Raw genomic sequence first — 16,869 nt, 5'->3', positions numbered from 1 at the left:
ATCCCTTATTATTATTATTATTATTATTTATTATTATTATTATTATTATTATTATTATTATTATTACTAATTAGTATTATTATTAATTATAAAAATAAACATTATCTTTAATTTATTATTGTTGTATTTGCTATTATCACCTTCAATATCGTTATTATCACCAATTAGTTATTAAAATTGATATTTAAATATCGTTATTATTACCATACTAGTATTATTACTATCAGTATTGTTAAAATAAATACAGGGGCGGATCCAGAGATGACCAAAAGGGGGGGGGGGCCGAAAGGGGGGGGCCAAATTTGGGCCGATCGAGACAACAATGTTCTGGGGGGTCCGGGGGCATGCCCCCGCGAAATTTTTGTGTTCTAGACACCCGAAAATAACATTTGAGGCGTTGTGGGCTATCATTTTTTTCTTTTTCTTTCTTTATTTCTTTTCCCCCCCCCCCCTTTTTTTCCCTCCCAAAAGCGGGGCCAGGCCGACACCCCGCCTAAATCTGCCCCTGGATCTTAAAGTTTAGTTTAAGCAACTTACATGTCTATTATTTCACAGTAATTAAAAAATATGCACCTGTTGAAACACTTCAAGGCCCCCCTAAATCAGCCCCGGAAATATATCAACCTCACCATTTGGTTGTGAATTACTGCCATATGCATTGCTGTGTTTCCATTTGAGTCCTGAGCGTTGATGTGTCCACCCTTGGCATGCAGGTAGCGAAAGATGTGAATTAGACCTAAAGACGCTGCAAATGACAAGGGATACTCTCCCCAGTACTTCGCCCTGAAACAAAAAAACAAAATGCATCACTATTCTAATGTTTAATATTATGGCAATAATAATACTGATAATAATAATAATATGATATAATGCCCTGAAACAAAAAAAATGCATCACTATTCTAATGTTTAATATTATGGTAATAATAATACTGATAATAATAATATTATGATATAATACATGAAAAATAAAAATAAAACCATAATAAAGAAAATTATGAAGTATAAAAAACATGGAAATTAACTCCACATCAGTGAGACTCGGACCAGGGCTGCAATTGTAATAGTGAGAGTGATTTAGCGAGTTCTAACCACTGCACCATACAACCCAACCCTGCGGAGGTCAGTGCATTTTTAGTTCATCTACTTTGCATAATGTCATAGGTTAATAAGGGGCCAAAAACTTGTAACTGTATATTGTTTCATATAAATAATAATTTGAATAAAAATAACATACCGTAAATGCTTGAATAAGCGCTGCTTATAAAATTTCTGGAGGCTTCAGTGCAGTGCTTATTCGAGAGCGGCGCTTATTTGAAAGTGGTGCTTATTTGAAAGCGGCGCTTATAAAAAAGTATTGGCATGCCGCTTTCCATGCCCTTTCCCACGTTGCCTATCTCACGTATGCTTCCCGTATCGGTAGACCTATCATAGGTCCTAGTCATTGTAAACAAACATTTATAAAGAAATGTGTCTTCATTGTATTATTTATTCATTTCTCAGTGTTTTTCATTACACACAGGGTAAATGAGTGCCGCGGCACTCATTTGAGAGCGGCGCTTGGCAAAAAATAATCAGGTTTGGTGCGGCGCTTATTCGAGAGCGGCTCTCGAACTCAACCTTGTCTATGTAGGAACCTACTTGAAACCATTATCAGTAGGACACATGTCTAGACACAGAGGCTGTCATTGTAGCTATTAACAATATGAGTAATGCACTGTCATTGCAAGTACACCATTTCTTACCCCTCATAGTTTGTCTTCTTTGAGATTTGAACGTACTCGTCATCATAAGTATCAAATCGTTTCTTAATCTGATCATCTGTGCTGAAAAAATGGCCGCAACATCTTGCATTGATTTCTACACTATGATTGACAAGGTATTGAACCATTTCAAAATTATCATTTGCAATCGCCATATGAAGACAGTTTTCACCTAAATGGTTTTGAAAATAAACAAAATAAAATGCCATCATTACTGTTTCAGCATTGATAGAATCTTGTTTTTTTTATATTTTTTATTAGGCTTGTTCAAGGAGGGGTAACAAGGTCAGTGATAGCCCTGCTTTCCACTGGGCCTTCCAATCATCAAATCTGAAGCAGATGATGGCCAAACAGGCAAATTGAGAGAAAAATCCAGAAAAGGGCTTATAATGGAAACACTGAAAATACCAAAGTGAGAATAATTTAAATTAAGAGCCTCAGGATTGAGGAACGTGCTGTTTTTGGCATGAGGGTCCAACTTTGACGGATCATTGCAAAAAATCGACTGGATTTTTTACGTTGTAACTTTTAATATGATATGGAAAACATATTCAAATAATAATATATACTCTCAATACAGGGACCCCCCCAGTCGGGGAGAAAAAGCACAATTTATCGGAGAGAAAAAAAAATTATATGTATTTTCAACATATTAGTACCCTAAAATCGATTAAATAAGCCTTTGAAACCCCTAAATTGTAAAAATTTTCGGGGCCTTTGCCCCCAGGACTACTTTCAAAATCTTTTAATCGAAGCTCGACCTCGCCCACTTTGGTTTCGTTGGGGAAATCTGACCCCTGGTCGGGCCAGTCCAATTCTGTTGAGAAACGTAGCAAAATATAACTGGGTCCGTCCTGGCTTACAAAAGGCATGTTAACCTACCTGGGCATAGGTTGGAAGATTGGACAAACTAGTCTTAGCCAACTAGCTTTCAATTAAATACAATTAAAAATGCTGTGTTTGGCTCGACGTCAATAATTTATGTACGCAAAGTGTGTTCTTCAGAATTACTGGCTCATCGATCTACGGAAGAAAGACTACGTATCCAACTACTCAACATTGTTGGAATAAAGCCTAATAATATATTGCCTATAGGCCTGTCTCTGATTTTTATCTGATTTTACCTGACCTGTTTTTTAAGAGGGGAAAACCTTGAATTTTGAAGAAATTAAAGCTCATTTACAGCCTCCATCTAGGAATCAAAATTTTCAAGGGGGTGGACCCCGGACCCACTTTCCCCTTCAATTTTCCAGTATTTTTGCAATCATTTTGAACCCCCTCTTTCAAATCCTGGATCCGCTCCTGATGCCGTCTCTATTTCCGGAAAAGCTAGCAACTAGCAGGAAACTTGGAACCACTGAATATATATAGAATATATATGAAATTTCATCTTACCATAATATTCATCATGAGTGTATATATCCTTTGCCAGAGCAGGATAGATGTTTAAAAGCCTCTTTGCCAGTTCCATGTGTGCTGGGGTGTTATTTAGGAAGCAGAGATGAAGAATTGTTTCCCCAACGGATCCTCTTTTATTAAGATCCCAACATTGATCCCTATACTTTACTTCACCTGTATGTAAATAAGTAACAAATTGATGGATTAACAATAGCAATGGATATTGTTCTGACATGATGTATACATTAAAAAAGTGAGACGGACGTTTAAAGTTAGGGTCAAGCCAACTCCACCAATTAAAATGTTGGATTTGTGTAAAATTGGAGAGCAGTATCCACAGATCAATGATTACAATTCACTTGCTATATTACATACTGTAAAGCCAACTACAATTTAGTTGCACTGAAACCATATTTACAAAATTCATAAGTAATCATTTTAATTTCTGGTGAATGAATTATTTTAATTTAACGGCACAGAACTGCTGCACGCTCTTTCCTTAAAATTTAGGTCATTTATATTTATACAGTTTTTTCAAAAAATTTCAGGCATCTTCTTGATGTGAAATTACACTGCAGGTTGAAAAGTGGGGGTGGTAGCGATCGGCTCTTTACAATATGTGGGGCCCCCATGTGCTCCATGATCTGCACCCTTTCTTGATGACTTTAATCGTAACAATAGAATATTGCTTCTTTTTTTTTATCGATGAGAGAAAGACTGCTTTTATTTGGCAAGAATATTGTAAATATTGTCTAAAAACTGGTTTAACTTTATTGTTTTTTAAGGAAAATGTATTTCCAGTCACAAAATTGCATAATTATTTTTTTATGCTTTTGAAATAAATGATGCGGCAAAAAAAAATTTTTTTTTGACACAGGCTGGAGTGATATCTAACAATTTTTTCTGTGCCCTTAAATAGTTAAAACACCTCACTCATTCCCTAAATAGCTCCACTTTCCTGTCATATCAGCCACCACATCCACTTACCCCACCCCAATCAATCAAGTCCCAGTGGGCCAATCAGCCCATAGAAGATAGCTTTGGGCTGGGGCTCACTCACTATAAATTCTTGCACCTCAATAGATACTATATCCACCTTGTGAAGCTGTGATTACACTTCGGAATGACATAAAAAATATTCTTAAAACAAGACCTCAACACGAGGCGCTTACCGATTGCTGATGCTGTGTTATTGTCAGCTTCTTTAATTCGCTTACCCTTCCTTGAGCATGTATTGTGCCTGATGTCAATAAGTGTACGAATTGGAATTCTCTTTGTTTCTTCTTCATAAAGATAATTCCGTACTGGGCCCCGTATGGTGTTGTCCAATTCATCCCAATCCCCAGTTTTTATTGCCTTGCGAGCTAAGTCTACCAGGGTACCACCGCCTTTCGAATTCACAAGGCTATAAATTGTAGTCGAGTTTTCGTCGATTTGTTTCTTATTTCCAGAATCATCCGTTTCCTTCTCAATCTCTGAGCTTCCGCAAGCCCCCATTTAGAAAAGAAATGTTAGTATTCCCAGGGAAGTGCATATAATATCACATCGACACCTCCTTCCTTCTGTAGTCTGGTATTTTTGTATTGTAAGTCCTGAGTATTCAGTCCTTCCAAACTACTAAGCAGACATGTTGCAAATACATAGCTTTGATTAAGCAATTCGAAGATATATCATTGTGAAGGCGCTACAACTTGCCAGTGAATTTTAGAAAAGCTATATTATTCCCACGGACAAGTACCGCCCACTCAGTACCAACTTAACAAATAAACAAATTTGATTGGCTAAACGGCTACAATTTTCATAGACACTGATGAATATTGATATATCTTTGTGCGACGTTAGCAACAAGTAATTGGCACATGGCAACAGTAATCAACGACTGTTTGTTTTCGTGAGCTTGGTGGTGCGGTTCGAAAGGTATACCAAAGCGTCGTTTATTACACTTTCTCTGTCTGAATTTTAACTATAAATCCTTCAAAATGATGAATACAAATATGCCGAATTCCACCACGTGGAATATACGTCGCCGTAGGGACTTCGCTCAGCTACAAGCTGGAACACAAGTCCCAGGGTAAGTACAAATTTGAACATTCGAATCGTATAGAACTGTAGCATATTATTATTGTAATATCCTGTACTATCATAATTTCTTACTTTATTAAGTAGAATTCTTTAGTCTGCTTTGTGCTTAGACTTTGTTTGTGCCCAATGCTGATGGTTACGCTGTCGTGTCTAACACGTCATGTTATTTAATTATTTGGTATATTAGTAAAATCACAGACAATTCAATTGATCAGCTCTTCGGATTTTTATGTTAGGTTTTGCCCCTAATATATTACTCTTTAAATTTTCACCAGGATTTGCCAAATATATAGGCATGTTCAGAGGCATAATATCTTGGACATATTGTTTTTTAATAAATTTTAAAATATTTGAAATTATTTTTTCAGTTACAATGGCTACATTGAACAGTACAAATACCACGTTGGAGACACGTATGGGAATGCGACAAGCAAACTAGCTAAGGTTTGTTATGATCTCATTAATTACCATAATATAATGCACTTTGGATACATAGGTGGATGTGTGCCCACTCCACCCCCCCCCCCCCCCCCCCCCCCCCACAAAAGGAGAAAAAAGCCTGAGATGTGCCACAGCCCAAACCATAGTGGAGCTGAGGTTGTCTTGAACTCCATCAGTAAAAATCGCTTTCACGCTTAGCTAAAAAAAAAAAATCAGTGCGGGGCTTATTCGAACATGTACAGTAACCCTTAATTGTTTTAATGTTTACATGTTGAGGTATCAGTTGCACCATCAAGACAAGATTTGTTTGATAAAATATCCGATACTAGACACCTGCTACATTGGTGTAAACATTGTGTAATAAGCCTCAATTAGTAATGGTGGTATAAGTGTACACTGTACCATAAACATAAGCCTTTAAGTACAAGTACTATATATTACATTTTTATACATTAACACAGCCTGTGTAATATAATAATATATATAGTAATAAATAATAATATAGTCATGATGTGCCTATAAATGGTCATGGTGTGATGTCATCATGACCATTGATTCTGGGTTTAAAAATACAATGTTTATATTTTTTATGTTTTCTGGTTTTATAGGTTTATACAATTATTAGCAACTTTCCATTGACTTATAAAAACAATTTCAAAAGATTATCTTTCATCATGATAAATACAAAAGCATCATAAGCTCTATAAACCAAAACCAATTAACTGACGTTTTATGATAACATTCATTTGCAGACTTACAAAAATCACCATGCATTACCAGAAAAATGGCCCATAGACTTCAAACCCGAGCATCGCCATGGTGGTTTAGGCCTTGGAGGACCGGATGATCTTCCTAGAGAGACCGCACCCCTTATACTTCCAAGGTCAACAGGAGACAATAAGCTCACTGAGAAGATGGTTCCTGGTTATATGGGTGAGTTTAAAAATCTAATTTATTATTATATTTTATATAGTATTGTTTTCAAGTTCATTCTATTTTGTATTGTATGCCTATTGGAAATGGAAACACTGAACTCAAACCAATGACTGGCTCTGCCCATTGGCTGGTACAATCTACTGTAGATCTAATATAATGCAATTGTGTAAGTAGGCTTGGATACCATTTTAAGGATATTTGATTTGGTCATTTGATTTATTCATTAGGCCAAAAAAAAAAAAAATGTTGTGTTGCCCTCCACGACTGACCGAAATTTTCCAAAAATATGGGTCGGCTTTTTTTTTTTTAAATTTTGTTTAATTTGCCAAAATTAACATTAAGAACATAAAATTTAAAAGTGACATGTATTTTTATCAAAATCGAGCCATAGATGCATGCGTAAATCAAAAATAGTATTCATTACCTTATGGTATATTGGACAATAAATAAAAACATAAGTCTAGCCATCGCTTTAAAGCCAGTACATATATAGCCAGCAAACACAAAAAAAATTATAATAATTAGAATAATTTAAAGACAATTTTGTCCATAATGATCCCCTACAATTCCTGAAAAAGTAAACATGAATTGTTTACTTTGTAAAGGCAGTTGTGCTTTCAATTTAAACCAGAAAATGTTTTCTCTCCAACTAATGTCAATCAGGCCCATAGCCAGAAGGGGGTCGGAGGGGTCAGACGACCCCCCCCCCCCTTTTGGCTGGGGTCAACCTTTCCCAGGCCAAATATTTTTCTCATAGAGCTGCTAGACCTATAGCCTGTGGCCTGTGGATCTATCTCAGGCCAAACGAGCTGACGAGCATACTCAATGAGTACTGTATATTTAATGCCAAAGACGTCACCTAATTATGCCTTTTATTCATCTCGTACCCTTGTTGACTTATGCAGTGACACTGATATTAACTTTTAGTTCAGTCGAGTGTTCTTGCCTATCTTGATTCTAGAGCGAATCATGGTCAAAATATTACCTCGTCCTGTGTATACACCTTTGAATCATGATAATTATATTCAGCATATGCAAGGGTGTCAGCCTTAACTTTTATATGCTAAAAACACCATCATTCACAGCCTCTAGATTAAAAATTTTTTTCTGGATAGTCATGTACTGCATTTACACACAATGTATCGAGCAGCACATGCCATAGAGCATGTGCCTACGGTACACATTGGGTCGCGGAGGCACCCGTATAAAAAGGTCACCTTTGGCTAAAAGAAGACCCACCCCCCTTGGAAGTCTGGCTACGGGCCTGTCAAATATATATATATATATATATATATATATTATTTTCATTTGCTGTATAATGTTTGGCCAGTAGTCAATTTTTGTAGTGTTGTAGTCTATTGATCAGAGAAAACTCAATACTCATTGGAAGTTTGGATAAATTTTCAATAAAAAATTCTGATGTAGTATTTTCTAGATTTCACCACAGACAGTACTGTGATATCTTAAAATGTAATGTAGTTAGATTTATATTGCGCTTTATACCGAAACGGTCTCGAAGTGCTTTGAGCTGTGGACTAGCCTTTACATTAGTACAATATGTCATCCATGTCCCCATGAATTTCTATTCTAACATGATTATACAAAATGAAACTTCAACACAATATCTTGAATCCATTAAGAATTGACGTATTGAATTTAACAATAGATAGGGAAGTACCTATAAGGCAAATACTCTACTGAATTTTATAACAGTATAATTCTCAGGATGCCATATTGTACTTTTTATTCTAACAAAAGGACTAATTAAAGATGTATTGACCCCTGAAAATGACAAAAAATCATAAAAAAATATTTTGAAATTAACTTGCTCATTTTGCAGTAACATACAGGGTACCAATTATTCATTAGGGCATATAAATTATTGAAATTAAAACATGTGTACCCTGATATTTAAGCTGGATAATTATAATAAAAATAATAAAACACTTCCAGACTGGAAGTGTTTCTATCATTTTTTTGCTGTAATATTATGGTAAACATTTTTTAAATACACAAATTTCCATTTTAAAGTTGATAATTTTTATGTTACTTTAAAATGTTCATGGGACAATACATCTTTATAGAAGGATGGACTGAAATACAACTAACATAAGCATTTTAATGATGATGATGATGATGATGATGATGATGATGATGATAATGAAATAAGTACAGTATAATGATTTTGATGATGATGATGATGATAATGACAATGACAATGACAATGCTGATGATGATGATGATAATGGTAAGTACAGTATAATGATTTTGATGATGATGATAGAAATGATTATGACAACAATGATAAAGATAATAATGAGAATTATATTTATTATGAGATATTAACAGATAAATGATTATAAATGATTATAAAGTGATAATAATAATAATAATGAGAAGATAGTGATGGTTTATAGGTCATTATTTCTTAAACATTCTAATATGCAGTTTCATGAATATTTTTAATTCAGGAATAATTTAAATTTCATGAACATTTTTTAATTTCATGAATATTTTTAATTTCATGAATATAATTTTAAGATGCAACAAGGAAGTAAATTGTGAATTTTGTAAATTTCATTTCAGGTTATATTCCAAGAATGCCATTCAAGTTTGGCAATACATACAAGGAAGATTGTGACATTTGTATCGACGACTTCCTAAGAAACACAAAAAACCATGACCAGAAATTAAGAACAATAAAAAAGTCGGTATCTTTCGCTCCCAAGCTACAACCAGTCACAACGGAAAACACTGTTATCAGAACGCTGACTCAGTACAGGGACAGAAACCCCACAGGAAAGATTCTTCTAGGTTTGCTATCAATATCTTTTTACAATTTTTATCTCAATTTGATATGACAATCCAGGGTTTGAAATAACGCTGGTCCGCCGGCCAATGGCTAATAAAATGCATGGCGGACCTGTTAATTATCCCAATAACAAGTCCGCGTGACCAGTTAAAATGTCAATGAAAGTCTTAACGAAATACCTAAAGCTTTAATCATTCACCTCTTAACGATGTCTTTACAAAATATTTCACACACATAATGTCAACAAGATCGCTATTTATTTATTTGTTTATTGTCATGTTAATGTCCGCTACGAGCAGGCTTGGGCTCAGTCATTCAAGGCGAACCGATGAACATCACGCACTAGCCTAGACCATGGAGGGAAATCACCTTCTCCGCATGTTATAGCGACAAACTGGCCTGCCATATTCGTAAAAGATTCAATAGAAATGTTCCACAAACCGATCTTTCCGGAAAACCGAACGTCGTAGCGAACATCGTATTGTGAGAGTGCACTGTACATACAAATAGATTCCTCTATTTTTATTTCGTGGCATAATTTCCCATACAGAGACAGCAGAAAGATTTTTCTGTATCTGTCAGTGTTACTTCATCGGTGAGGGGCAGCATGTCAAAAGTATGGTATTTGAGCCTTCCGAAGTTGGTAAGATAGTGGCTAGTGGAAGGGATTGAGGACCAGTAAAAATATTAATTTACTGGTCCACTTGGCTAGTTAAAAAAAACCTTAAGGGAAACCCCTGAAAATCCCACCATTAGGCAAGACTTGTTTTTATACCTTGTTTAGCGAACCTGCCGCTATAATGATGATTTCGAATAACAATAACATTTTATTTTTGGCCAATTGGCGTACCGTCACCATGAAAAGAATTGAAATTTCAGAAAAAAAAAAAAGTTTTTTTAAATTTTTACTACACTCACCACTGCTTTGAATTCTCCAAAAATAAGCTGGGTACTTCTTCATAATTATATAACATATACAGTACCCATCTCATTACTACACTTTTTACATTCACCAATAAAATTTATTTTTATTTTCTCCTCTGTCTGGATGTAATTTTTTATGATAAATTTTGTTATTATTTACAAATAGTATAGTTGGTTATTTTTATCCTTTGCAGAGGACAAACGTGGTTCCACAGAATCTCCGATGCCAGGTTACTGTGGTTTTATTCCTCGAAAAGGTGTCACAGAGTTGGGTCTTGGCGCTGGTTACCATAACGCCTGCGATAAATCTCTCCGAAACTTTTACGATTCCACATATTCACATCGGACAAAGATTAATAGGCAGCTCCAGCCAAAGTAAGTAAACACTTAATTTTGTTTTCGGTTTTTTATGGTAGCCTATAAGTGTCTTGGCAAATCATTCAATCAAACTTTTTGCTGTAAACAATACATGGGCCCCCTTTTGTTCTTTAACTACACTGTACGGCTTGAAATAATAATTTGGAACTGGGACCAGTTGAAGACCAGTTGAATTGTCCAAAAAACACAACACCCAGTTCCACTTCTAACTGGTCCAACTGGAATTTTTACTTGGGAAAGCTTTATTACTAATAATAAAAAGTACAGTGACATAATAATAGTAACAATAATAATAATAGGCCTAATAATAATAAAAATATTAATTTTTAGTAAGTAATAATATTGAGAATAATAATTATATTGTATATACGTGGAAGCAATTGGCACAATGGTAGTTGTTTGGACTGTCAATCTTGACTCGGGTAGGTTCAAAATCCTTGCTTGACTCGGGTAGGTTCAAAACCCTTGCTGTGCAAATAGCTTTTGTTCTTGAACAAGCATGTTTATCTCGTTTGTCTCTCTCCACCCAGGAGTATAAGTGGGTAACTGGTAGGAAATACCAAGGGCTGATTCTAGCTGCTTATGGGATTGTGCTCCCCAGGGAACTGAGGATGTCTTCCATAGGTGTTTAGTCCAGTGACCTGGGTTAATAATGTAAAACACAGAAGCAGTTTATTACAATATGCACTATATAAATGTCACACTATTATTGTATTTAATATTAAGACATTTTAAATAATATGAACGTATGATTTATTTATCAACAGTGTAATGTTATCCGATGGTGAAGCGAAGGCAAGTCTTCAGCTCACCAGAGAAGACAGACAAGCCATAAACCAAAGGAGAATTTATAAACCCATTGGAATGGTTCCTAAATACACAGGATATTTACCCCGTAAGTACTGTAATTTCATTCATTTATTGATTTTTATTATGAATTTAATGGCATATATCGTCATAACCTACTACACTGTTTCATTTTTTGTCTGCACTAATTGCTTCTGTGAGTCTCTTTCAGTGGTCATGGCCCTATGTTCTCTCATTACTAGTTTTTATTCTATTTACAATAAAATGAAATAATATATACCAATATTTGTATCTTCTTCTGCCCATATTAGGGAGCTTTGGATTTGCTAGAACATAATGACAGCATGTTATAATAACTGCGCATGTCTGAACATTTTGTGTTATGTTCTTAAATAGTACAAGAATCTCCCAGAAAATAACCATCTCCTGCAAATCCATAGTATTTGCTTGTTTTTACTATTGTATTATCAATTGCTTCTGGAAGTCAGTGAATATCACAATCCAGAGCAGAATATATTTGCTGCGAAGCAGCCAATTCATATTCTTGACAGCAATTTGACCTCTGAAAGTTCATTGTTTGTCAAAAAACAAGGGACTAAGACGACTGAAAAGCGGAGTTTCCTTCTTTTAATAGTAACATATTCATATTCTTGACAGCAATTTGACCTCTGAAAGTTCATTGTTTGTCAAAAAACAAGGGACTAAGACGACTGAAAAGCGGAGTTTCCTTCTTTCGTTCTGTCGGGTAAAATCAATTACTTTAGGCGACGTTTGATTTTGTATTTTACTTGCAAATTATAGTTAGATAAGAAAGCTTATTTAAACAGATCTCTTGGATGTGGATGGATTCTTCCAATTAGGAACCCCTGGTATTATATTATTTGCCACAATTGTATTATTTCAAGTACCAGCAAACAATGAATGGAGTTTTTGATCTTTATTTTAATTATTTTTTATTCTAGAAATGCGCTATCAGTTCGGCAACACCTATGGGGACACGTCACGCTCACTTCCAGTCTGTGCCCATGAACAGGTAAACTATGGCAGATACCTCCAAACTCAGTCAGTATAAAGATGATAGCCCTTGGGGAGGAAGCCTGGCACGGCACTGGCGGCCAATTCAATTGTTGAGATTACAACAACAAATTTTAAGATGGGTAATTTCAATGACGATCTTGTCAAACTGCCACCAACAGTCGGCAGACTGGCGTAGCAGTCGGCATGCACTTACTGAGCAAGGACAAATTTGTTGGCGGCTGATGCGGCGTGCGTCAGGCTCAAGATGATAACACTCAAGGGTGGGGGGGGGGTGTGGCTTAGCTAATCCAACACTTTTGGAAAACCAAAACTTATTGACCACATTTTGGTACAGAAATTTAGTCTTAGTTGGTTAAGGTGGGAATTTATCTTGTGTATGGAAATACTGGTGAATGGAAATACTATATTATGAATTATGGTTTTTTGATGAAAATCTATTATACCTATTGGGATACGAACCCAAGTCTCTGTGAAAATTTGGTTGCTCTACCAACTGAGGTATTTAGGTTAAGCTAGTATATTCTCTTTCGACTTTCCTATTTATTAAGACTATTTGTTTCCTCATGCTATTTTGTAAGATGCAATTAATTATGAGTATTAGTTATGGTTATAGGGTGGAGTAAATAATCATATAGGAATTGAATGTACTGAAACATTAGCGTATATGGGGATTATACGGCATATGATGGCCAGTGTGGATTAGGACTTTTAAAAATGAATTAGGAAATGGGGCAGGACCATGATTTTTAAAGAAAATGGAAAGAAATTGTTCAGTCAAATAAGGGGCTACTATCAGGAGAGGATACATTTTTTGCCAGAGGATGTGAACTGCCAATTGAGAACTTAATAGTCTGAGGAGGTGGTTTGGGAGGGAATTTAAAGCTTAATTTACTGCTGCCATAAGGGAGTGGTTAGGTGGGATTGTTTCACCATGTCTTGGATTTGCCTCAGACAGTACCTCTTACTTAATTCACCATTGGGGGAGAGATTGCAAAGAGTAAAGAACTGAACTGAAACATTTTGGGACTTACTAAATGTTACGAAAATTAAAATAAATTTACACACATTAGATTTTGTTGTAATCTCATTCCATAATGCATTTTGAATTTGAAATTTACCCAGCAATAAAGACTGTAGGTCCTATGCATTGCTAGTTTGTAACTTTGGTAAGGTAAAGACAGTTATCCATATTTTAATATTTTACTTGTTGAATTCAAATATGCCATTGAAAAGCATATTAATAATATACTGATACATTCCATGATAAATGTAGCAAAATTCTATAGTGAGTGACACTCCATGTTAGTATAAAGTCGTTAAACTCTTGCTTATAATTTATAGTACAGTAATAATATTTAATTACAGTATTCTCATTGCGTGCTACCCTATATGATATGCTGTTTCTCCAAGAGTTAATCTTTGGTTAGACGGCATATAGCCTCTTTTTTAGAACCCTGAGGTGATGTTTATCGTAGCAGGCGTCAATAAAAATGTATTTCCACAATATAGGAGGCCCTCTATAGTTCATATAATATGTTGGTAACTTTGGACACATATCTGTTCTTTGAAATAGCAAATGTCAATGTGTCTGGATCTTTGCTTAAAGTTTTTTTTATTTAAAAATATGAATAATTTGAGCTTGGCATGGAGGTCAAAATGCTCTCCTTCAAATCCTGTGAACACCAAGATTTTTTTCAACAATCAGAATAAATCGCTGTTCACACTATGACATTTTGTGACATATACCTGATTTGGGTTTGATCTGACATCTTGCTCATATATAGCACATTACAGTTACATCCTGTATTGGCATGTTTACTTGCAGAAAAAAATATATATATAAAAGATAAAAAGAATTTCATCTGGTCCTATATAGATATGCTATTATTTTGGTCTAATTTAAAGAAATTTACATCAATATATAAAAATGATACTTCCATAGAGTGTCACTTAAGTTACATAGAATCTTGAGGCTACTGCTGTGTAATTGTTATATCATTTAGTGTGTATGCAACATTTTTTACTTGACCTTTGACAAACACAAAAGTTTCCCACCGAAAATCAATGACAAAAACACATGTTTTCTAATGGTTTGGCTGATTAGCTGTGAACTTTGCATGTAAATATTTTTTACAACTACCGATATGCTTGAATGGATGTGTATGAAGCCCATGAATATGATTATGCATGTAAGTGTGTGGCACCTTTTGTGCTAAAAAATTGGGTTAAACTTCATTCTGAAATGCTGTCTTCTTTATTTCGAATATTTTTTTTAAAATCCAGTGCTGTTAGTGATTATATAGTATAAACACCATTACAACTTGACTAAAGACAATCATGAAGGAGTAATATATATTACATGAATATTATATAAATTCATTATGTCATGTTATATATTATGTATACATAGTCATGTTATACTGTATAAATTATATAAATATATAATCCATTCATTTGTGTTATTTATATTGTATAAAATAATAATGAATTATATAATAAATATTGGTTAAAACCATACATGTATAAATCAAATACAAAATAAACAACAGCAATTCTTTCTTTTAAATACAAGAATTATTTTTTGTACATCTTATGTGCTGTAGTTAAAGTGTCAACATGTGTTTTTAATTTAGCAATTAAAAAAAGCTATACTGTAATCTCTATTTAAATAATGACTAGAATTTCACAACACTGGTGGACTGAAGCTGTCACACAATTTTGACACCAACGATCTAACCTTCGGTATTGGGAAAACCGGCCAATTTCACAGTTTTAAGATGCTTAAGAACATATTGAGCCCAAAAAATCATAAAATTATGACATGCTGCATTTTTGGCCCGTTAACAGAACTGGTCCATGGCACCCGCTTTTGGAAAAACCCGGGTTATAAATCCTGCTGGTTTGTTGAATAGCGATGGGTTCTTAAATTATTTATTGCCACTGAAGCCCATGAGATGAAGTGAGTAATTGTCATGGGTTTCTTGTTTACATTCCAATGGCTATATGTTGCTGGCCAGGACTCTCTTGTTAACTCCCAATGCACATTCTTAAAACCAATTAAACTTAAGTTTATGGAGCTGCTAACAGCTCCCTCTGGACCATTTGACAGCTCACTATGGACCATTTCTGCTAACGGGGACTTTTGCCTCATGATTTATTTTTAAAGGGATTCTGATGAGTAATGGCCAACACCTGGCCTAGTCTTCCTGCCAATCCCCCCCCCCCAACACACTGATTTAGATGCTTCTTATCATCTCACACCAACACATACTGTACATGAAGTTTTTCAGATTGATAATTCTAAAAAAAATATATATATTGTCTTTCCAATATCCATTAGTGTGATTCTAATTAGATAATGTACATTATAATGATAATGTAATTAATTCATAAGCAATAAAATGTTTTTTTTTTCAAACTGACTTTGTATTTCTGTTGCTTCGCATCTTTCGCAGATCTGCTTACCATAATTTTTTAACCTGTCCGTTCCGAGTGGTATAAGAAAGTTCTTCCTCTTATGCATCAATAGTCAATCTAAGTCACACTGGACGTTAACTTATTTGACGAGCAGCAATTCAAAGGCATGCATTTATTTTTATTTATTTATTTTATTTATTTAAAACATCTTTAGGCAGGATAACATAAACAGGCAAGATCTTACCGCTGTTTTACAATATGGTCCTGCAAACACATATTACAATAACAACAACAAAATAAACAACAGTTAAAACTTTGGTGGAAAACTATCTGAGTCAAGGTTTCGGGGCCAGGAATTACAGATCAAGGTTATGCTTAACTACAACTTAACTACAATATGGTAAAAACTATCCCCCGCCGGACACCAACCCGGTATTTCTGAGTCAAGGTTTCGGGGCCGGGATTACCAGGTAGGACAAATACCTGTCTCTTATACACATCTAGATGTGTATAAGAGACAGGACAAATACTGTACAATTACTTAAATAGATAAAAATGGTAGAAACTATCCCCAGCCGGACACCATCCCGGTATTTCTGAGTCAAGGTTTCGGGGCTGTCACAACTTTTATCTTAAATAACAAACCTAACAACTATCCCCTGCCGGACACCATCCCGGTGTTCTGAGTCCAAGTTTCGGGGCCGGGAATAAATGTTAAAAGTATAGACAAAGGAAATTAATTGTGAAATCAGAAAAAGTGTTTCTTATAAGTAATTTTGAATAATTAAGAGATTGACATTCTTGAATTCTGATTGGGATTTTGTTCCAAACCTTTGCTCCAGAGATTTTTAAAAAGCCATTCATTACCTGTCTC

The 16,869-nt window shown here is 34.9% G+C and overlaps 2 protein-coding genes across 2 annotated transcripts in view; one reads left to right on the top strand and one right to left on the bottom strand.

Moving 5' to 3' along the window:
* The window catches only part of LOC117102253 (transient receptor potential cation channel subfamily V member 5-like), an 11,453-nt gene extending 6,542 nt beyond the window's left edge, over positions 1-4,911 (bottom strand). Inside the window, exons 1-5 of the mRNA XM_033242475.1 lie at positions 4,333-4,911; positions 3,158-3,334; positions 1,745-1,934; positions 608-783; positions 489-511 (exon numbers count right to left, since the gene is read on the bottom strand). Coding sequence (XP_033098366.1) covers positions 489-511; positions 608-783; positions 1,745-1,934; positions 3,158-3,334; positions 4,333-4,657 — 891 coding nt within the window. The 5' untranslated portion in view covers positions 4,658-4,911. The remainder of the gene's footprint in view (positions 1-488; positions 512-607; positions 784-1,744; positions 1,935-3,157; positions 3,335-4,332) is intronic.
* A 108-nt stretch (positions 4,912-5,019) lies between these two features.
* On the top strand, positions 5,020-14,626 carry LOC117102295 (protein FAM166B-like). Its single transcript, XM_033242549.1, has 7 exons — positions 5,020-5,231; positions 5,611-5,686; positions 6,436-6,616; positions 9,206-9,433; positions 10,550-10,730; positions 11,501-11,628; positions 12,503-14,626. The coding sequence occupies exons 1-7, from the start codon at positions 5,140-5,142 to the stop codon at positions 12,610-12,612; spliced, it is 996 nt and encodes a 331-aa protein (XP_033098440.1). The 5' UTR covers positions 5,020-5,139; the 3' UTR covers positions 12,613-14,626.
* Positions 14,627-16,869: the final 2,243 nt, after the last annotated feature.

Source organism: Anneissia japonica, unplaced genomic scaffold (assembly GCF_011630105.1).
Source record: "Anneissia japonica isolate Jap-2015-1 unplaced genomic scaffold, ASM1163010v1 scaffold165_len1371125_cov188, whole genome shotgun sequence".
Lineage (NCBI taxonomy): Eukaryota > Metazoa > Echinodermata > Crinoidea > Comatulida > Comatulidae > Anneissia > Anneissia japonica.
Note: the sequence above shows the minus strand (reverse complement) of the source record. Positions and strands in the feature narration are given on the sequence as shown.